Below are 23,430 nucleotides of genomic sequence, written 5' to 3'. Positions count from 1 at the left end.
AAGTAACAGAGTCTGCCTAACTCACCTGTGGTTAGTTCTCCAAGGTGTTTGGGTTCGAGTGTACCTTCTTCTGTTCATTCACTTTGGATTTTGTTACATGATACAAATAAACTATTAACATGTCTATTTTTAAAAGTATTTTTACTTTACAGCAGTTTGCAGGCAGGCATAATACACTGGAGAACAAACTTAGTCATAAGACTGCATAAGAGATGCATAAGAACATCCTTGTGTTTGAATGGTGGCTGGACCATTGCATTCCAGAAAGATACTATTCCCTGTCCTCTTCTACAAAGAAAAGTAGCTTTGTGGGGTGCACGTGAATGTATACATACATATCACTTTTCCTATAATTAAATCAACCTCTCCCAGATAGCCTCTTACCTTCTCTCCCATACCACCTCAACCTTCTAATAGATTGTAAGCTCCCTCAGTATCTCTGTTTATGTGTGGTCATGCATTGTGTGTCAATTGAGATAGAGCATTGTAAATAAAATGTAATAATATATTAGCATTAGCTTCGCCCCTTGTGGAGTCATCAGGATCCTTGTCTGCGGGAACAAAGCACTTGGAGGAATTGACTTCAAATAGTTATTGCAATGCAAGCTGACAGTGGGGGATATGAAAGCTATTATTTCCCCCCACACATCCAAACACACCGCAAGTGACTACTGCCTGGGCAACAGCAACTACTCTATCCCACTGTGTGTAAAACGCTTGCACATTATTTTATTAAAACAGACTCCTTGTGTCATGTGTTAAATCGAGCAAACTGTTTAGCTTCTCATTGATTCTCACTAAAGCTCAAGGACTCTTCTGGCTGACACTATCCTAGATTATTCCTATGTGTACATGGCCTATGGTAAACCTCCTATGACAATGCTTACACTTTCTGAAGCATTCAGGACTCATTGGTTTTAGCTGTAAACCACAGGGGCAGCAAGACAAGAAGCTCCATTACAACCAAATAGCTATTTAGAGTGAGCCTACTACATTACACTGTGGTCCTATCTATTGGATGGAAACATCAAACCCCAGGCACTGGACTAATAAGCAGAAATAAATCCACATCCTATAGCTCCACCATGTAAGCAACATCCTTCAAAATACCATAAACGTACTGATTCAGCAAAGATCTGACAACTGAACATTCAGATCAGAAAGACAACAGAAATGTAGACTGGAGAATCAAGACAGAAGAGCTGGGGTGAACAGAGGTCACATTGAGACAGACGGTGGACAACACACAATGACAAACATTGATAACCATAGAGCTCTGGACCAACATAAATAGTCTTTTGTGCTAACACATCTGATCACAGCAGGCCAGACTGGCCATCTGGGATATCAGGCAAATGCCCACTGGGCTGGTGGCCCACAACTGCATATGGTCACCCAATCTGTGAGCATAAAAACGTAGCGATTAGCCGGCTTTTAGCCGCACCTTCATCATCATCAGACGGCCATTGGACTTAAAGTACCAGACCTGCCTCAACATCGCCAGTCAGGCCCTAGATCACACGTACAATGACATGAAAAGTCGAAAGTCTAACCATGATCAGATATAAAATATTTCAGAATAGAACTTTAAATCCTGTTTATGAATGTTGCAATGGCCATAACAATTACCTTGGACCTAAACTGCTCTATGTACGTGATGTTATTCTATAATAGGAATGGATAGGTTCACTTGACCCTTTAGAGGACATGAAGAAGGCACTATGTGATTTTGAAACATTAATACCATTACTCAATACCGTTTGAAGGTACAGATTTGCAGTATGCAAAGTTCTGTAGTTAGAAGCATTTATGAAGGTCTCTTATGGATAGCGCACGAATGTTGTAAAGAGCACCAAACTAAAAACAGAACTTCATAAACAAAGGGAGGCATGTACTAAAATTCTAAAATATTATTTTTTCAATAAAGCCTTTAGCACCCCTTCAAAAATTTCAATAAATTATTAAGTGACAGTCCTAAAAAAAAAAAAACTAAATAGTGGTACCTGCACTTCCCTGTCTCCATACTTTTGGGGGTTCTTGCTGTTTTGACACTTCTTCCTCAGTTTCTTCAGCTCAGAGTGACATTTTTCAATAGACTCACTCTTGGACCGATGCTCAACTTGGTATTTTTTCAGCGTCGCCTGGGGATAGTGAGGAAGCGTTATCAGTTACAATGTGACAAGTTCACGATACGAAGAGGTGGGACAAAGGTGTGAGAATAGATAATGAGAACGAATGGAAGACGACGTACGTACAGTCAAATACTTGATGTCTAATTCCAGCTTGTGTTCCAGTTGAGCCAAGAGTTCAGAGTGGAAAAGTTTTAACTGGAAAGAGAAAAATATTTATTTTCACAATTTATTTACACAGTTTTCTAGGTTGATTTAGTTTGATTGCAATATGTTTGCACCACTTTGCGTCATAATAATTTTCAGAAGGAATCATTTTAAATCTTAACAGATCCAACCCAGTTTTGCTTTCATGAGAGCGCGGCTAAAATGATTCTTCACCAGGAATACTTAAAGAAAAGCCCAACTTCATATTAATGTCTGTGCATTTAGAATGTGATGCAATAAAAGTCTATTCTACCATCTCTGGGGTATAGGAAAAAAATGGCAAATGCATAGGGGGGGTAGTATCATCATGTCAAAATTTAGTATAATACTCACAACTTCCTCTAGCTGAACTTGTATTTGCCGATGAACCTCAGCCATTTGGAATAATGTATCCCCTAGAACAATTTAAAAAAAAATAAACAAGAGCACTATGTAGCCAAATCGGTTAGTCAGTTAGAAAGGGCTTAGGGGGCAAAAAGCCAAGTTAAATACGAAGCTGATAAGAGTGGCTCAGGAAAGTTTAGGAAATCTCAATTTCATTATTACCATGGCCAAAAATAATGTAACATTGTGACACAGATAAAATAATCATAATATCAGATTTTATTTAAGTTGAGTATCATTGTATTACTATTTTAGTAATAGTAATTAGTAGTAATAGAAATGTAATAGTAATGTAATTTTAGTAATAGTAATACAAAGATACTGCAAAGATACATTCTTCTGCTCTCCCATTGGTTGGCTAACTAAGGATTCCTTCAGACGGTGAAAATATGGGAAAGAAAATATGTTTGGTTTTTTTTGTTACATCACAGTGGATCTTAAAAGGAGAGTTGTTATCATCTCAGCACCAATAAACCCAAATGTACACATTTTCAGGATCTCCTCATATGACGGCAGATGGATCAATCAGTTACTCAATGTTCAAAGCCATCTGTGTTCCATGAGGAATGAGAGAAAACCAGCAGTACTGGGCACCACTTCAGGAACTGACACCAAAAAATGCTGATTTTGTGCAATGTGGGTATTTTAGAATTATGTGCAAAGCCTACATTTTTCGTAAGGTGATGGGAATTTGTACTTCAAGTCAAGTTTTGGTCAATATGACGAGACTTCCTGCTTACCTTGTTACAATAAAATCTGATTTAATTTGTGTGGCTGTAGCTGGGAAGCAGACTAGTTATACAAATGTTATAACATTAAAAATAACATATTTAATGGGATTCTCACCTGGGGCGTCTCAAGACTCAAATGCATAAAGACAGCACGACTGCCCTAACACCTTTGAATATGGTGGTTGCGCTGATGCAGAGCATGAGGGGCAGTGTCTATGTTTCATAAATCCCCTCCTATGTGTTGGTATTACTGATTCGGGCGCTTTCTGTTGCTGGTCACCAAACGTTTTGGCTCCTATACACATTTTAATTAAACACATTTCATACTGCTTGATACATTTTACCACATCAACTGGAATACCAAAATCAGAAACCATGTTGGAGGTTTCCCTCCAAGAGACGGGCAGTGAATAATTTTGGTGTCCCTGGCGAAGAAAAGTGAACCTGGAACTTTAAGGCTGGTGGCTGCTAGATAAGTGCGGCCACACCTAATGCCACGTGAACATCAAGAAAGGTAAGTGATGCACCATTTGGCATCACCTCAAAACTTTGGTCGGTTTGCCAGATGGCCCGTCCGTGCCTGGTGCACATAATCTAGTTACCCACACGATCGTTCATTGCAATATTGTTAATATGTCTGATATTTTTTAAAACCTGTATAAAATCTTTAAAAAAAATAAGCACACAACAAATAGATCAAGTTAATTAAGAGCAATTCAGAAATACCAACAGAGTTTAAAATGCTACCTCAACCTTCTGAAGAAAGATGCATATTGTCTCCAACTGTTCTAACCCTAATTATGACATTCTTTAAGCTCAATGTGACTCAGATTATCATGTAGTTGCACTCCTGACTTAAGACGACTAATGCAGTGCTAATCGTGCAAACACATAACTGGAATACTCGATCACACAGGGAATTTAACAGGATAAATACTTGTACGGACTGAAAAGAATGGCACAATAGGAATGGTATCGCCTATGCATAACGTTATTAAACATTACGTTTTTAGTTTCAAAGCTGTTATTTGGAATTATCAGGACTTTTAATGAAACATACATTTTGAATTAATTTATTTATTTATTTACCACTCAAGTTCCAAAAGCCTCTGGCAATCAGATAGTATAGAGATGAAATGTATGACAGTCACACTTTCACATGGACTAATTATTCTATGTTCTTTAGATATAAAGTCTTGGCCAGATCTGGTGTTACTTCTATACATGTAGACAGGATTGATATAAATATTAAACCAGACAAATCAAGTAATTAACATCATAACTCAACCAAACACATTTGAATACCAAACTTGCTCAACGTGATGTTTTTAATTAAAATAAATCCAGTCCCTCCAGGGCTCTGGCCAGTTGTGACCTTCTCCTCCACCCCCTATCGGGGTTTTATTACATCTTCAATCATTCCCTGCTGTTATAAGTGGCGTAATCCACCATACATTCTGTACATTAAGGAAACCGCTGGATTGGACATTCTCCAAAGTGCTCACTGAAGACGTTTCAATCCATGGTGGGCAGCTTAAATAATATTTACTGAAATGATGCTTTAGCGATGTTGATAGATGATGTCAACTAGAATCTACAGGATGAAAGTTAGATTATGTGATCTAATTATCACAGATAATGATGGTAATTAATTTTCATATATATCATAATATAGACTAATATAACCAGATAACAGATGTTCTGCCCTGGAAATACTCCTACTACTTTCAGTCAAAGGAAGACACAAAGCAGACAGTATAATGACATAACCATGTAATGGGTCAAAGTCATGGTTGAAGGGACAGTCTTTGCATGGCTAGTAATTGTAATGACCCCTCATATTTTATATCATTCCAGGCCTTCAAAGTTATAATGGAGAAGGAAGTGTTCACATTATGTGAGTCATATTCGGGAAGCTTTTCAGATGGGGCATTAATACTCATACCAGAGTAGGGTTACCACCGTCAGTTGTTTTTTCCAGGACACACATACATTTCTGAGGAACACATGTAAAGAGCATGGGGAGGACCGGTAATGGGGCAGGGGGCAATTGCCCCCAAGTCTGGTCGATTTTGAAGGTTTGGGGCCAACTGACCCAATGGCAACCTAAAACACATTTGACAGTTGTATACTTTACGCCGGCTGCCTTCTCATTGCATAAAGCAAGGTTACCCATTCAGAATTATAAACAGTCCCTTCTCAGATACCTGACCCTGGCAGAGGTGTCTATAATACCTCATAATTGGAAAACAATATATACCCCTCCTATTAGTGGCTGGTTTTCTGGCGTAGAGGCCACGATGAGAAACACACAAGAACTAGTTTCCTTTGTCTTGACTTTAAGTCAAGCTAATTATATTGTACACTTACCCAGAATTGAAGATCATGTCTTATGACTAAGAAGATCTGCCCCTAGTGCTGATTCCACATCGAGACATACTTATAATGGCTTTACCTTTGTCTCTTCTTACACTACATGAGTTCATTCCTAAGCACAATGAGATGATCGGTGATTGTGACTACTAGACTTGTGCGCTCGGATTTGTATGAATTGCAAATTCATTGAAAACGAGGCCAGATCCCAACAAGAAGCAGACGAAAATAAAATTACTTCTCCGTGGACATAATCAGGAGGAAGTTCACCTTAGGGTGCCGTCATTTTGGCGGACGTATGTGCCAGGTTTTATCCATTGATTTAATTTAAATTCACACAACGTATTATGTAGAGGCAGGAGGAGGTTTTATCCACACACAATAATATACAGCAGTTTTATATTTCTGTAATTATCTGTTCCATTTGTTAGTTTGTGCTCTTTAGTACTAAGAATGTGTACAGAAAAAAATTAAATAAATAAATAAATACATATATATATATATATAATATATTTGAAACAAAAACTAACAGGGAAAAATAAAAAATATATAAAAACATCTTCTTTTGGTTTTTCCATAACTCCCATAAAAAAAAACAATTCCAACAACGCGAAGTAACAAATACTGACATAAATTTATAAAAGTTATTACAAAAATAATTGTAGCACAATGTAAATAATATTTCAAAAGGTGGTTTTCATGGATTCATTGTTGGAAGAGTTTGGAATGTCTTTCAAAGAGAAAGTACTAAACAAGTTTATTTAAAAGCATTAACTCATCTACGGGCTCTTAGTCTCCCATTTGACTCCTTTTTTTTTTGAGCAAACAGCCTCCATAAACACAACAGAACTGGATTCCCATAAAGAGAAAGGCAGCTTTATAGAATAGTAAATAGCCACCGATGATTTGGAGAGAATTATTTTTGCATAGCTTTGAAGGTCTCTCCAGCAACAAAAGGTGTTAGTGGAAACAACTAGCCCTGGCATGGAGAGGAAGGCCATGGGAGAACCAGGCAGTGACTGTCTGTGCACCTCACACAATCCATTCTGGCGTGTTAGGGGAACGCGAGCACGTTGCCAAGACAGCAAAATGGGGAATGTGATTTAGGTTAAGAAAAGCAAGGAGTTGGCTGAGCTTTGAGAGAAGGAACAGACACGGAAGGCTAGTTAATTCGCTTTTTTTTTCTTCTTCTTGTGTTTTCCCTTCCCCCCATTAGAGCTCTACAATATATTTCACATCCCAGAAAAAGCTATATGTGACAGTTAACAGGAATCGCAGGCTCTCCACAGGAAAACGGGACTTCCTGTTTAATCAGCCTGGCCATGAATACTTAATGTTCGTGTGTCCTACTGTTCCTTTTCTTGCTGACAAGGAACTGTACTTAAGACTGCAAAACAACAGGGATAGGGAGGACGGTGATATATATTCATTAAATACGTGTCTGGGTTGCCATTAATACAGGCGGGTCAATGCATTGAAGAAGCAGGAGTCTAATCACCCAATAGGGCAATCTGCCCTTGGTTTTGAGGGCTACTAACCTCCCTGGCCTGCCATCTCCACCTGGCTCTGCCACCCTAGACCAGAATGTCTTAATGTCTGCCTGTCACAACAGCTAAATTAACATTTTATTTCTTGGATGCTAGCAGAGTCCATGTTTACATCATGTCCAAGTGCCTTCTCATAGATAGTTTATCAAATCATTATGTAGATATGTGGGTGTTCCTGCACTGATAACATCCATGGTGCCAAGGGGTGGAATGGTCCAAAATTCTTCACTAAGAGCGTGAAAGCAGCAATGTTATGTGACCGCGCAGTAAAAGTGAGACTGCTTGCAAAGACTCCGAATAGCCAGAAACAAATCTTCAAGCGAGGTAAAAGGGTGAGGGAGAAAGTATGTATAGTGTGTACTTATGTTAGAGTGAGACTGTATGTGTGTGTTAGCTTGAATGTGTATGTTTGTTAGCATGATTTTGTATGTGCAAGTGAATATGTTAGCATGAATGTGAATATGCGAGTGTATGTGTGTTAGAATAAATGTGTATGTGCAAGAAGGTGTGTTAGCATGACAGTGCAAGAGTGTGCATTAGCATGACAGTGTAAGTATGTGTTAGAGGGAATGAATGTGTATGTTTAACTGTGTGTGATTGTTAGCATGAATGTGTATGTGTAAGTGTTTGTGTTATCATAAATTTGTATGTGTTAGCATACTTGTGTAAGTCTGTATTAGAGTGTGTTTTAGTGTCATAGTGAGTATGTGTGTGTTAGCATGAGTGTCTCTGTGTGATGGTGTGAGTGTTTAAGTATTGTAGTGTGTGTAAATATGTGTGCTAGTGTGTATGTTAGTTGCCGGGAGGGGGGTAAAGGGCCGAGGGGGCTGAGGCAGAAAGTGCCAGTAATCTGCTGATGGAGCCACTGGTCCATTATACAATCGAAGAAGAACCGCTATCTACTTTTAACCAGGAGTAAGCAGGTCTGCAGTGCAGTAATTCAATCATCTATGGAGTTAATCATAAAAGTCCGAACACACCTTTCTGTATATATTATTGTTGCCTGTTACTGACCATTTAGGACATGGACGTGCATAGACTTACTATGATGAACGAACTTAAGTTACAGTTTTTAGGGTACGTCTGAAGTATGATTTTATGGATATTAAAGCAGATAGGCAAGTCAGTACAAATAAGGGAGCCACTGGTCCACCTGCATTGAAACAGAGATGGCAATTAACCAAAAACACTGGTTAGTTGCCTTTGTATACCAACACCGGCTGCTCTCGGTAGTTCTAAACGCTTTTCAATTTTTTTTTCATAATCTTCTCTTACCTTTAATAGGTAAATAAAAGTTATACCCATTGTTGCCTTGCATTTACCAGAGTGATTAAAAAAAATATGAAAAAAACTCACCAAGCTCCTTAGACCCTTGGCTAATGCTTGCTAGTTCACCGAGTTTTACGAGGGCATCAAAATAGCCTTTTGCTGCTACAGTCACACCTGTAAGAGAAATCAAGTGTTCTTTTAATGGAACCCAGAACTAGCACATTACTAAATAACCACTTGCGTCATGTCATCTATGATTTTTTTAATTTATACTATTACAGGCATCATAAACACACGGAACCAGTACTTCCCGAGGAGGAAAAAATATTTATAAAGCATTGGTCCAGACTCCGAACTCAGCTATAAATGTGTGTCTGTTTATGTCATTTCAAAAACATTATGGCTGTTAAACTGAATCACTCTGGGTTGCATGGACCCCAAGCAGCGTCTTCACCTTAGCTCCTATCCGGCTCTTAGAGGGATGGAGATTAATGTAAAAAAAAAATGCCCCTTGGGGAGGCATCATTCAACTCATCATGGAGAGTCCCCCCCCACCATGTGGCTGCTATATAGTGAGAACTAAACTAGGTAGAGAAATTATAGTACTGTAGGATATTAGCACCTTACTTCTTATTCCCAATGTCATTCCCAGAAGTGACTTTATACATCATAGGTCAGAAGCCATATGTGCTTTTTAGGTAATCATGTTCTGTTTTAATTTGTATCCAAGTCTAGACTTGGATACAAATTAAAATGATCTTAACGGAAACAGATTGCCATTGTGAATAATAGAAAGGAATTTACTCGTCTTCTTGATATTGGGTAGATTGCCTGTTAGTTTTATATGCTAGTTCCCAAGCAAATCAAGAATGAAAAGTAATCCAAGGCTTGGATCCAAGAATCAGTACGACGTGTGGTTTAAACAGGATGGCTCCTCTTTAAACCACAAAATAACAGGGCAAAGTGAAACATTGGATCAGCAGAGAGGAGAAATCATCATCAAGATCTTCTGAACAAGAATTAAGGAAGCTGCTACCATGGCATAAATATATATATATATAAAGTATGCAGAATAATGAATCACAAAATGTAAACTATGGCAATAGTGACAAATCCGCTTGAAATTTTAAATTGGTATCCAACCATTATCCTTCAAGGGATATACTGCAGTGACAATGCCAAAAAAAGCACTAACATGTTCTTCCCTAAGGCATTTCCACTCATGAGAGAGAAAAACAGACTCAAACAGGTCCCAGAGAAGTACATGTTGCTGAGAAAGTTATATTATGGGTCTTCAAATTATTTTACAACATGTCACCTGTTTTCCACATCATTTTCAACAATTCTAACTCTTTTTTTTTTCTACCATTTTTTTTTTCTACTAAAAATAATTACCTTCGTAACCCAACTGTAAGTCATGGCTTCTTAAAGAAGCCAATCGCTGGTAGGAAAGTACTCTCATTGAAGTCAATTGGAGTGCTTTCGAGCATGGCTGGTAGTAAGTGCCCTACACATGTGCAGTGCTACAAAGATGGAACATATCTCCTACAAGGCAAGGCGGTATGCTTAGAGAACATTCTAAAGAATCCCTCTATGGATTCGAATACAAATGCACGGGGGGTGATTCTGCAGAATTATATAGGCATTTGCCCCTTTGTCCACTCCCCCAGCTATTTTCTGTGCACATAATATACTCAACTCCACTCAGCTCCAGCACTGGCTTGGTAGACATGGCGGAAGTCTACTGAGATTTCAACGTGGATGCATGAAAGAGCTCACATCAACGTTAAAGGGAGCGCATTCCTGCCACTGGTTGGCTGCTTGAAGCAACCAATCGGTGGCAATAAATTGTCAGACTTCCTTTTTTAAAGAATAAAAGTTCTTTAGTATGTATTCTTCTTTAGTGGGCCCGTCATGGATAATAAACCATCCATTGAAAGTGCATATGAAGGCTAGAGTATACCTTTAAGCAAATGAATGATAGCCTTTTAAGGATCTACTATTTCAAGCTTTTGCTTCCAGATTAAGCATACAAATACCTCTTATAAATATTTTTACGTACGCTATTACATATTTAGATTCTGTACAGCCCTTCCTAGTCTCTGTTGCCAAATAATGTATCATTTTCTCAGCTTCCAAGACCTTACAAAACTGGGAAAGGAATTTTTGGACACTTCTAGCCCTAAGTTCATTCAAAGCAGCCACGTTGCATGATAATTTTATCTCTTTCGCAAATAGCATCTGGACTTCCTGATACGTTCCAGATCATTTTAAATTTAAAAAAGAGCATGTTAAAGCAAAACACGAAAAACACATACGTATGGACAATTTTGCTGGGCTGAATAAATAAGTCGGCAGTAATCACTTACTTCAACATATTTTTTTTAATATATATATAATTTCAAAATGATCTAATTTTTGCACATTTATCTTATTTTCAAAGTTAGGGAGCAGCATGGCAGCCATTTCATTAGCACTGCATGTCGATTATTCCTTGACAAAGCTCCTTTTGGTGCGAAACTCGTTAAGGGTCCTTCTCCTGAGGTATGAGCGTGTTTGATCGGCCGGTATGTTTAACTACGGGACTGTGGACCCAAATACATTTTTTAATGATATACAACTTGTTCTTCTCTTCTTTGAAGGAGTGCCAGCGCTTTGCATACAAGATAAAGGTACTCACTGATGAGTGACCACATGTGGTTGTGGAGAAAGGGCTTAATGCCAGTAGATTAGCTGTCATCTCATTACTATGATAATTCAAAACATTTGGAGCATTATTTCAAGTGTGACTGGTTTGTACAGTGTGATCAGCAGATTTGTGCATGCTTGCTACAAATTTTCTGTTTTTTTGGAGGCCCCCTACAGACATCCTCAACCCGGTGACCGACATCAGTAATGAATCGCGCCCCATAGTTTGAAGAACCACCAAACATACGTTCTAGTAACCTTCGGAGGGACAATTTTATTTGGAGAAACTTCAATCTAGTACGACTGGAAAGCTAGATGAGGTTTTGCCACCAATGTAGCCTATAGTTTGCACAACACAAGTAGTAGCTAGAAGCTCAGAGATGTTGGTGTGTTTCAGGATAGAACAGTTCTCCGTGTCTATTAAAATAATTAATCCTCATGAAATGTATAGATTTGATTTTACCATCCGCCAGCTTACTGCATGAAATGTATTTATAAATACTTTTAAACATATGGGGGTCCCTGTCTTTTCTTATCTCCCGGCCCCGTTTTCCTTCAGCCATATGGTAGGAAGTGTCCAGGGTCCCATGGTCTAGAATCAAAGACCATCGGCACAGATGTCTCTTCTCCTCGATAGTTGCATCACTTCTTGCTGGGATGTCAAAACAAAAAAAAAGTAAAATTACCTGAGAGTGCTTTCTCATAGTGTTTTCCCATCGTCACAAAGTTCCTTAAGCTTGGGTTGAATTGGTCTAATATGACCTGAAGGAGAAAAAAATAGTATGAAAATGAATTATGCCACAACATACATGTATATTTTCATACCACTCAACTTCTTTCACCGTGGACAGTTCAGATCTTATACATCCAAATACCCAAATATGCTAAAAAAGTTAACTCTTCACCTAAAATTCAAAACTCTCCTCTTTTTAAATTACTTTTCTTTCAAACATCAAAGAAGATCACATTGTTCTTATCTCTGTATGGTTAATTACATTTAGCTTTGATCAGGACTTATGATGGTAAGTGTGGGGGGGTGTAGTTTGAAGGGGCAGAGAGGGGGGGTAGTGAGGGGGGGCGCCAGAGGAGTAGTCCGCACAGGGCGCCACAACACCTAAGGCCGGCTCTGGTAGCAGTCAATATGCAAGTTGGACTTTAGTTCGAAACTTATCAAATAGACATCCTCGCCCGTTAATAAATACAAATGTACGTACATTCTTTACAAAGATTGTGAGAGACAGACACATGGTATCAGAATGTACATTTTTTTGAGGGCTAAAATGTTCTAAAGGGAACTTTCCCATCTGTTCACAAAAGAGAATTGTCTGGTGAATGTTAAGAGTCAAGCATGACAAAAAGGCTGTTTTCACTGAGAAAAATGCCTAAGCACCCTTCTGAAACGCTCTCCTTTAAAGAAACCTACTAAACTTTAGCGAGGTTTCGCCATGGTTTTCACAGAGCTGTAATTGCTTGGGTCATGGGTGAAACCTACTTCCAGAAGCTTCCATTTTTGCCTCAGGTTTTCACCCTAGACCTTTATTTTACCAACAAAGAAGAAATAAATGGGGAGAGGACAAAAGAAATGTGATTACGCAATTTCCTGTTTGAAAAATGGGCCTTTCATGACAGAAAACAAAGCTAAATTATTCAACAGAAAACGTAAATTACGTATTATTTCAGTAAAGCACTTTTTAAAGTTATATTTAACAATAAAATAGGTCTACAACTAACTACCATGAAATTAATTGAATAAGGAAAATTTACAAGGCATGTCTAGAAACTGGTAGAAGACTCCAGCATAAAAAGTAGAGGCAAACAATAATAACTTGCATAACTCACACCTCCCAACTGTCTAGTAGCCTGTGGGACATTCCCGATTATTGGGCACAATCCTGCTATCCCACCGAACTGCCACAATGTCCTGCTTTTTCAGGTAGTGGGAGCTGTTCAATCGATTATATAGTACCTAAGGTTGAGTACATAAGTCCAACAAGTTCAACCCTTCTACATAACCTTCCTGGTCTTGATCCAAAAGAAGACAAAAACCCCCTAATTAAGCTACTTCGAATTCTGCCATCAAGGGGAAAAATTATTTCTTGACTCCAAAAGGCAATCAGAATTCTCCTTGGATAAAAATAAATTCTATTGATATCCCTGCATGTAATGCCTTTCTAAAAAAATATCCAGACCCCTTTTGAAGGCATCTAATGTATTGGATAACACTGTCTCCCTTGGCAGTGAATTCCACCTGTAGATCTGGAGCTTGCCCCACATTGAATGCAAACCCACAGTGATCTCCCTTATAACCGGCCCATTCAGCAACAGCACACCAGGGGACCTGATCGCCCAAGAGGGCAATCTGCCCCCCCCCCCCGGGTTTTGGGGCAGGGGGATTGACACCCTCTGCGACTGTCCCCTTGGCCTTGGCCTGAATACATCACTTACTGTTTCCCTTAAGGTAAACTTACCCCTTCACAAGTATGAGGACCAATCATCACAATCAGACATTCAATACTATTTACAGATTAACAACTTGTCCTCAACACAGGACATTTTACGTGTTAAGTTTTTTACATCCGTCTTTGCTCTCCCATGAAACGCAATTACTATTGTTCATGTGCAGTGCCTTAAAATAGCATTTCCTTGGTAAATAGCCCTCGGAATTCTCAGTATGCATTCTGTCCAGAGCTGAGGCCACCGAACGCTTTGATCACCATTGTCTGAACGCATTGTTCTCCTTATGGTGGCTAAAGCGTAAAATCCCTTGAGTGGCAGCTAAACAAAGCAATGACTGTAGGTGAGGTTCAGAATAGTTCTCACTTTCAATCCAAGTTCCTGGTTCTGATTTCACCTTGGTGTGTTCTCTTTGGTAATAATCATTCAAACAAGGTGGACCCATCAAGACTTTTAAGTGATTTTTAAGTGTGTATTCAAACCGATAAGTGTGTAGACAAACTGTCTGTCATCAATACTTCTTGATTTTTTAAATCTTTTTTTAAAAAAAATGTTTTCAATAGAATTTAGAGTTCTACTTTTTCTACATCAGATGAGGTGAGTTTGGGCAGAACCATCATATTAAGTTGTGAGTTTACCGCCCTTTCCTCCTTTCCTTCTTCTAAAGCTTCCAGGGCCAACCAGCTTCCACCAAAGATGACAATTTAACAGAATAATCAGAATTACTGTGTAGTAGTACATATGACTATTATTTTAATGCAATGCATATACTCAAACCTCCCAAAAGTCCCAGTTTTTGCATTATATTCTCAATTTTCCACTATGGTCCCACTGTCCTGCATAGCTGGTTGGGGAGAACCTCTGATCTGACCCACGGAGCTGTAATGTCAGTGGAGGTCTGTCCTGCAACATCTCCATTACAGCTCCCATGCGTCCACCTTGTGACGTTCTCACGGAAATCAAACATAAATGATGCAGTCAGGTGGTAAATGCAAGTAAAACAGCATTCTCAGTTTTTTTCTCTCCAGGAAAATAGTTTATTACCTGGTACTTCGCCATTACCAAGGACCAGATGTCACTTCCGTGGTTTCTGTATACCGCTTGTCTATTCTTGTCCATGATGTCGGTGAACTTTTTTGGTGTTATTGTGGTATTTAGCAACCAACATTTTGCATTTTCAGTAATTTTATTCAAGGGATGAAAATATCATGTGACTTAATTAACTATCTTTATCTATAATTATAATAAACTTACTCAGAAACTAATTGTTTCCAATTTTCCATCATTTCACTGATTTTTGCACATGTGTTTTACATACACCTTCCACTCCGTCGCATTATATAGGTCCACTTTTAAAGAAATTAGCATACTAATACCGATACCTGGGGACTTGTGAGGATTTTCAGTACTGGCTCACCAAATGTGTTAACCAAACGGAAACCTCATGGAAGCACTGACTTGATACTCTTGATTGAGTGACCTGCATTCAAGCAGGGATACCACCATAACATACTAGTATCAAATACCCCAGTAGCTGTGTTACCCTGAGAATCTGTCTCTTCACCCCGTGACCCTGAGATTGGGGCAAAAACCCTGAGACTCGGGGTCAAACCAGACGTACGCTGACACATCCGTCTGAATATTTAATATTCAATAACACAAAAAAAAATCAAAATAATAAAAAGCAACTGGAATGTAAGTGCGCTTAGTTCCAGCCAATAACCTTGTAACATGAAACCAATGAATACATTTCAGTGTTCTTCAGGAAATGACTCTTACTTATTAATCATAGTCATTTTGCCAAATCAATGAGTAAAGCTCTCTTGTATGTGCGTCTTCCTGTATGTAACGGTACTTTCTTTTATCTGTAAACTCACATGACCTCACACGTTATATGTACTATCGTATTAAACTAATCTCCCTCTTGTCAGCGTTCCATCTTGGGAACTAACATTTTTTTATAACCCCTATGGTTTATTGTCAATTAATACAAACTAAAAAGAAAATCCTAGGTTCCTAAAGCCATTTGAGTCGAATAGAGAATAGATACTGTGATAGAAATCCTGCAGATCTCCGTGGCAAACGAGAGGTTACCAAGGTTCTGGGTTGTTTTCTTGATCTGCTCGACAGCCCCAGGGTACTCAGACAGCTTCAGACTTGCAAGGGTGCTGATCCCGACATAGTTTGGTCTTCTGCTTTTGTGTTTCAGAACAAGCTGGCGTTTTTCTGCAGCCCTGAACTAGAATTTCTTAAGTCAAGTTATATGCTGGGAGAAACTTGTTTAACCCTTATCAATGAGTAAGGAATGTCTTTCCTTATGTAGAGGCTCAAACCTTAATCAGCCCCTGGTCTCGTCTTACATTCAAGATAGCTTTTATGTCTACCCCATGCATGTTTAAATTCCTTTACTGTGTTAACCTCTACCACTTCTGCTGGGAAGCAGTTCCAGTCATCTTACTCAATAAAGTAAAACTAATGACACCTAAAGTTTTATCCTACTTGAACTCAGCTTATGTGACTTTTACGTCTTCTACTTTGTTGAACTAAACGCTTCTTTTAGAAAAACGCTGTTATATCAATTTTTCTTACTGAACTAACCTGCAAGTTTAGTGAATATATCCCTTTTTAAGAAAACATACAATATATGTAAATTAAAACTTCTTATCATACTGTCTGCAGTAGACAAATAAATGCCTCCGTCTAAATCACCCAGGTGGACCCTCTAACTCATGAAATTCTATGGCGGAAAAGACTTAATTAGATAAACAGGACTTCATTAGCATTGCCATAAAGCATCAGCTCGGTGTGGTGTTTGAGCAGGAAGTATCACATGACTGACAACAATGGCGGCTTCCTGGTATTTATCAGACTTCGCCTTTAAAGACATTTTTGTCTGCAATTCATATTTTATCGTATAAGGCCGGCCATTTCTCCGGCGTTTGTTGTAACTGCAGCTGCAGAAAAGCCGCTGGACAGCACAGTGGGAACGCAGTGACTCTGTTCCGCCTTCTTAAGCTAATCTCAAAGCCTGAGCCTTTCCTTGGCAAAGTAAATCCGACATGTCATGCTTCGACTTCTGCAATCATCTGCAGATTTCTCAGACAACTCATACATTAAAAGTGGGACATGCGTCTTAAAGGGAAACTATTGCAAACAACACGGATTGCAGAGTTTTATTTCCATTCAAGCATCACGTGAGCAGAATATACCCCAATGCCTTCCAAACCGATCTTTTAATAGAATTCAACTGTTTTATTGCCAATAAAATAGAGGCTTTAAGCAGCCAATCAGTGACAGGAAAGCCTTCCCTTTAAAATCAATGGGAGTGCTTGCCGTGCATGCGCGCCAGGGTCTGAACATACCCCTGTTCGCGGTGTTCTGCAGAACCCCCCCCTCCCCCGACATTTAAGAATTTAAAAGGGTCATAATACACAAAAAGTGTATGTAAATTACAAAAAGTCTCCCTTGTAACCGGGCCATTGTGCGAGCTGCGGCCCTCGGCCTGGATACGTCACTGGTCCTATGAGGCATTTATTCAGTGTGCCAGATGGCCAGTCCAGGAGTGAAATTGGCTACAAGTAGCTTAAGAAATACTACTATATCTGAATAGATTGCTGGCTTAAAAGGAATAATTAAAGTAGTCGCATACCAATTGTACAGCGCTACGGAATATGACGGCGATACATAACACAATAAATAAGACTAATAAACTACATTAGGAAAATTGGCTATACATTTCCTCCATGTATAAATAATTTATGGTAGATTTTCTTAAACTCATAATGAATAAAAACATTAAGTCAGTAAGAACCATATGGACTCTGCTCAATATTTTTGAAGTCTGGTAACAAAAAAGAAAGACTTATTGTTCCCCGACAGCACAAAAACCCCAGGCTGTGATTTACATTTATCTGTTTAACGGAAACCTTCAATAGGGAGCGACTGACAGACTGACAGATAATATACGACACAATAAAACCCCCTATATGGCAAGAATATTTCCCCTAATTACAACAAACCGGCTTCATTTAATGATTAATATATCATAGTCACCTTTTCACAATTCTAATATTTCTAATATTAAATGGATTACATTTCTTTTATATCATACATTAATAAATGTATATATATATATATAATGGTATATATTAGATATATTATAATGTTTATATGTAAAGAATGCATTTTTCAATCCAATAACATTCTTTTAACAAAGAATGTGTCGTCAGATAAGAACCATTCTAGTCTGGCCAATTTCTAACCTTATGTCTAGCTTAGCCTTATGCCTATCCCATACATGTTCAAACTCCTTTGCTGGAAGGCTATTCCATGCATCCACTACCCGTTCAATACAGTCTTAAGACTATGTCCTCTTGTTGTGGTAGTATTTCTCCTTTTCAATAAACTCTCTTCCTTTATCGTGTTGATTCCCTTTAAGTATTTAAATGTTTCTATCATATCCCCCGTCTGCCACGTCTTTCTTCCAGGCTGTATATATCAAGATCCTTTAACCTGTCCTGGTAAGTTTTATCCTGTAATCCACGAACCAGCTGAGTAGCCCTTCTCTGAACTCTTAGATTTTATACATTTATCCTTAAAGTCTAATAGACGATCAAATGGATCTAATAGATCTTTGGACCACATCTTATCACCCATCTGTTGCATTTATACTCATTTTAGTGATTTTTTTTTTCTTTAAAATACCGAAATTTTTTCTTTTTTTCACAAATAGGCCATTCTTCTATATTAGCCGCGGACTATTCCTCCGGGTAGCCTCCTGGACATCAGTAACATATAGCTGGTGGAAAGATCCACTTTCAGTACAGAATCCATCTGAATGTTGCACTTGTGCTCCTGCTTAGAATGATGTGAGAAGCCTGAAAATGTATCCTCTATAAACATTGCACGGCATTAGAAATATGCAGCATTTCAGTTAATTTTAACCAGATCTATCCACATCTGTTTATTCTTCTAGATAACCTTTTTTTGGGGCCATTTATTTAATGAAAGCCATAAAATTATAATCTAAAAGGAGATACAGAATTTAAAAAAAAAACTTCAAGAACTTTATTTTTTTTTTATTTTGTCAGCGGCTAAATGTCTGTTCTGTAGGAGCAATTCTTTAGCTGTGAGTAAGATCCAGAGGTATGATTCTTAGGTCTCTTACATCGCCAGCGGTTAATCATTTTCAATGAGTGATGGGGAATTTAAATACCATACAACAGCAGGATACGCTTGTCGGACTTAACCCCTTGCTGTCCAAATGTATAACAACCAATCGCCTTAAAATGTTACATCTGCTAGAGCTGGAAGTGTTAATGAGATCACGGTTGTCTGCACAATGCCCCCCATTAGTAAATGATAAAGGGTCTTATCAGTCATTCTATTCAATCTGTCTCAGTGCTAGGAAGAGGCAGCTCCATCGCTCCATAACCGGCCAGTCTGGACCCCTAAACAATACGGCCCACCCATATGAGGCTGCCCTATGCTGTAAACCCTTTTGACATTTGTGTCTTTGTATCAAAGGTGATACAATACAAAAACAGGCAATATGTTTCAGTTTTTCTATCTTCCCATAATACATATATAAAAAAAAAGAAGAATAAAACATAAATCTTCAAATATTGTTCTAATACATAGAAAGGGTGGTAGATAAGCGGGCCAGTCTCCCAGCTGAAGTGGTAGAATATATGATATAGTAAAGGAGTTTATGGCTATCCTGAATCTAAGACAAGACCGATGACTGATTAGGATATCAAAGATTGTAACTGAGCTACATGCAAACTTGCATGGATAATTAGGGACGGAATGTCCAGCTTTAGGTTATGGAGCAAAACAAAAGGACCCTAAATCAATATAAAAATGCAGAGAAAAGGGGGATCCCCACCCGTCACAGCGTCCATACATTCAGAACGTCATTTAATATATCTATATATCCTATTGTATCGGTTCGTCTTAGTCTGTCAATTCTTTGTACCGTAAGAAACGCTGCGTAAATTGTTGCCACTACATAAAATAATATCAATAATATAATAATATAATAATAATAATAGTAAGATATGATACTCACTCTGTAAACGTTCTCCGTTAGTCTGTTCACCTCATCGGACCTGGACATGTTGCTTGGCTTGGAGTTGTTCACATGGAACCTTGATGGAAGGCACAGAGAATCCAGTTTTTTGGGGGGGTTGCGCGTCCCAGGAGATGAGACAGAAGGTGTCTCTCTGATGATGACCGCTGCCCAGGCTAAGGGGTGGGAGACTGGCCGAGGGAGGGAGAGGGGCCTGCAGAGGAAGCAGGATGGGAGGGAGACAACACAGGCTCAGACAAAAACTTCTGCACTTTACAATGAAAACTTCCAGCCAATAGGGTCTGGGATCCGCTGTCACCCAGCTCCAGCGCTCTGCATAAGAGGGAGGGTTTTTTGTTGGGGCTTTAACAGAAAGGGGAGGATTTCGACTCAAAAAGACATCTGTGGAACACTAAAGAGGGGCTTTTAACCTAGAAGACTTTTCCCTTCACCCTTCCTCTTTCATCTTCTCCTGACACACAAGCTTCCCCTGTTAGCGAAAAGGAGACAGGACACTGTAAACAGTTTAATCCTCTAACGAGGTCCCAAACCAGCACATTCCTGGTCTGGTCGGGAAAAACGAAGCCGCGTTTGGGTAGAAATCTTTCGTTTTTAATGCCCTTTAATACTAGTCTTTAGTCCGTTCGTTTCGCTGTTCATCGTTGGCTTTATCAATATCCATCGACGTACCGGGGAACTTTTGTCAACTTACGCTATTAACCCTTTAATAACCCAGCGTGAAGATTCCATATAATGACTCGCCAGATGTGCTACCCAAATGACTAATACCGTCCTCGTGAACACCTGGACTTGTCATTATTTAAAGATACGCTTAATTGAGTCACCTGCATTCAAGCAGGGATATCAAGCATAACATACTGGTAGTAAAAGCACCAATGGGCAGTCATATATAATCACAGCCATGTAAAACTGTTTTAACAGAAAACTATACATATAAAGATTTCATCATCACAAACACCGATAAGTTATAGAACACTCCTACCTTTTATTTACTTAATAGTGTACTCATTTACAGTCTCATTATATTGTGCAGATATACATTTTTTTTCTGGCACTTTATCAAGGATTATAATTCCAATGTATATAATTACGAAAAGTGATCTTCCTGCCAAGACAGAGAACACACAGTCATATATTCATTCCCTTTAAAGTGCCTGCTTATGTGTCTATTTCATTCTGAATTAAAGATTTTTTTGTTTCTTTCTGGAAAGAGTTAACATCCAGTTATCCAGCATGATCTAGCAAGCAAGGACCTCCATGCCTTCTATCTCTGTTTAACTATGCCATTTATTGATATGTGTGTCACGGGAACCAGGGGGTCTTAGCGGTACCTCCATGACCATCATTGCTTCCTTCCTCACACTCTGGCCTGCTACAAGATGGTCGGCCACTCCGGTTATCAGGCCAAAGGAATACTTTGGGTAAACAAACTCCAAATGAACCACCAGCGTAACGACACCACATGAGCTTTGGGACAAACAAGGTGGTTATAAACATGAAAAACAAAAGTCACTAGGGGTAAAATGACAAATCGGTTCCGTTATCACTTTCTTTGGCCAAAAGGACTTCGAAGGTGACAGGCGTATGTCCACCTCCAGCTAGCCAATTAATTCAAACCTGGACAGGCGTGAGGTGGGAAATTGGTTTGGGAAGTCGCCATTGTCTTGAATATGTGGCCTATAGCTTATCACATAGACACCAGGCGCTCATGGGAACAATACAGAGTGTGCGGCACAGAAGGGACGTGAGGATGGTTCCGGAGACACCAGGGGCTGATGGGAACAAGGGATAGGTCACTGGGTATGGGCAAAATCTGAAAAAAATATGAATATACAGCAAATTATACATATCAACATGTCAATTACCAAAACTACTACATATCAACAGGACCATGACCCATTACCATACATATATATAATAAACTTTTTGCAGTAATCTCAACACAACAATCTTTAATACATGATGGACTAGGTGGGTTATTTCATGATGTACATGTCCACCATGGATATATATCCTTCCCGTGGGTTTCAACTTTGTTCTCCTTGTAAAAGATTCTCATGCACTACCTTCTCTTCCCCATCTTTGCTCTGTAAATTAACACTCTATAGATGTATTAATGATTGGTCACATGGAGAAATACTGGTATATTCATAGATTACACTTAAAACGTAAAGGGACAATCTAGTGCCTCATACAGACCCACCAATGAAAAATACATATTAAAGAGCTTTATCTCCTCCTGGAGATAAAGGAGATGATGAACCTCCAAAGCTAAAGCATCAAATAATTAAACATTGCTTTTAGATAATACAAAAAATCATGGGAGTGTTTCTTTAAAAACCTAAAATGACCACAAATATAGCCAACAATACTGTAGAGTGATGCAGTATACACATGCACAGCCAGCTAGTAACATAGAAAGCCGTTCATCTTTAGTTTGAATGATAAATTGTTGTTGTCCACCAGGGGGCGCCATGGTGTTTGTAATGCTGTTAATGACTTTTGGAATTATTACTAGGAGTGTGTAATATCTCTGGCTTTTTTAATGCAAATAACACCTTGAATTATTCTGTTACCTAATTAAGTGGCAAAATCAGACACGCACAGAGATATGTTTCGGAAAAGAAGCCAAAAACCTCAACAGGTTTAGACATGGGAAGGACTCACTTTTACATGGGGCCATGTCTTGCTACTTTGCTACTCTCGTTGATGTGCAAGCACACTGTGGATATCCACAGAAATGCTTCATGTCAGGAACAATGGCAAGATCAAAGTTATATGTCGAAAGCTGGATGAACATTAGATGCTCCCGAGCCTGAAACATTGTAAGAGTTGACATACATTCTTGCATACCATGAAACATCATAGCCAGGTTTGCTATAGCAGCATCGGGTGAGGAACGTTGAGCAATCTTCATGATTTACGGGGAAAAAAATCTTATCTATCCTTTGGACATTCCTAAAGAGGACCAATGCGATGATGTACCAACTAAAGGTACTGTTCAACGTATTTTGCTGATTTTAACACTTTTGCAACTAAATGCTGCATTAGAAACATAATTTCTAATGCTGGTGAATGCATAAATCTTTCCAGCACACAGTACTTTAATCCTGTAAAAATTATGTTTCATTGCAGATTTTTGCCGGGAACACAATTATCACGTGACACAAAATCAGGTACTGATAGGTTGTTTAAAAAAAAGCTGCACTATCCTTCAGAAGCCTACGCTTTAGCCACACTCCTAGGCCTTAGTTAGAAATGGTGGTATTGTAGGCATCTTTTTCTCCTCTAACTACTCCTTTTAGCATACACCAATTCTTCCATCCCTGTCATTCAGTTCATTTAATTCATTTTCTCTTCCCCTGGCGGTGATATATCATCCACCTGGTCCTACTTTGCAGTTCTTTGACCATTTTTCTGCCCAGCTCCCCTCCTTTCTGTCTTCTGACATCCCATTTCATATTCTATGTGATTATCACATTCCTCCTGACGCATCTAACAGTTCCACTAGCTCCAAACTCCTCTCCCCAACCTTCTAGTCTTTCCCAAGGGACTAA

General features: G+C 38.8%; 1 protein-coding gene across 1 annotated transcript in view; it reads right to left on the bottom strand.

Annotated features, from left to right (window-relative positions):
- Positions 1 to 19,900, bottom strand: part of LOC149286301 (BAR/IMD domain-containing adapter protein 2-like) — a 38,104-nt gene extending 18,204 nt beyond the window's left edge. Inside the window, exons 1-6 of the mRNA XM_089494201.1 lie at positions 19,853 to 19,900; positions 12,015 to 12,090; positions 8,728 to 8,814; positions 2,670 to 2,731; positions 2,256 to 2,327; positions 2,004 to 2,141 (exon numbers count right to left, since the gene is read on the bottom strand). Of these exons, the coding sequence (XP_089350327.1) occupies positions 2,004 to 2,141; positions 2,256 to 2,327; positions 2,670 to 2,731; positions 8,728 to 8,814; positions 12,015 to 12,090; positions 19,853 to 19,900 (483 nt within the window). The remainder of the gene's footprint in view (positions 1 to 2,003; positions 2,142 to 2,255; positions 2,328 to 2,669; positions 2,732 to 8,727; positions 8,815 to 12,014; positions 12,091 to 19,852) is intronic.
- Between the last annotated feature and the right edge of the window lie 3,530 nt (positions 19,901 to 23,430).

Source organism: Sceloporus occidentalis, unplaced genomic scaffold (assembly GCF_023333645.1).
Source record: "Sceloporus occidentalis isolate IW3139 unplaced genomic scaffold, rSceOcc1.0.p SCAF_70, whole genome shotgun sequence".
Lineage (NCBI taxonomy): Eukaryota > Metazoa > Chordata > Lepidosauria > Squamata > Phrynosomatidae > Sceloporus > Sceloporus occidentalis.
This window is presented reverse-complemented; position numbering and strand designations above follow the sequence as displayed.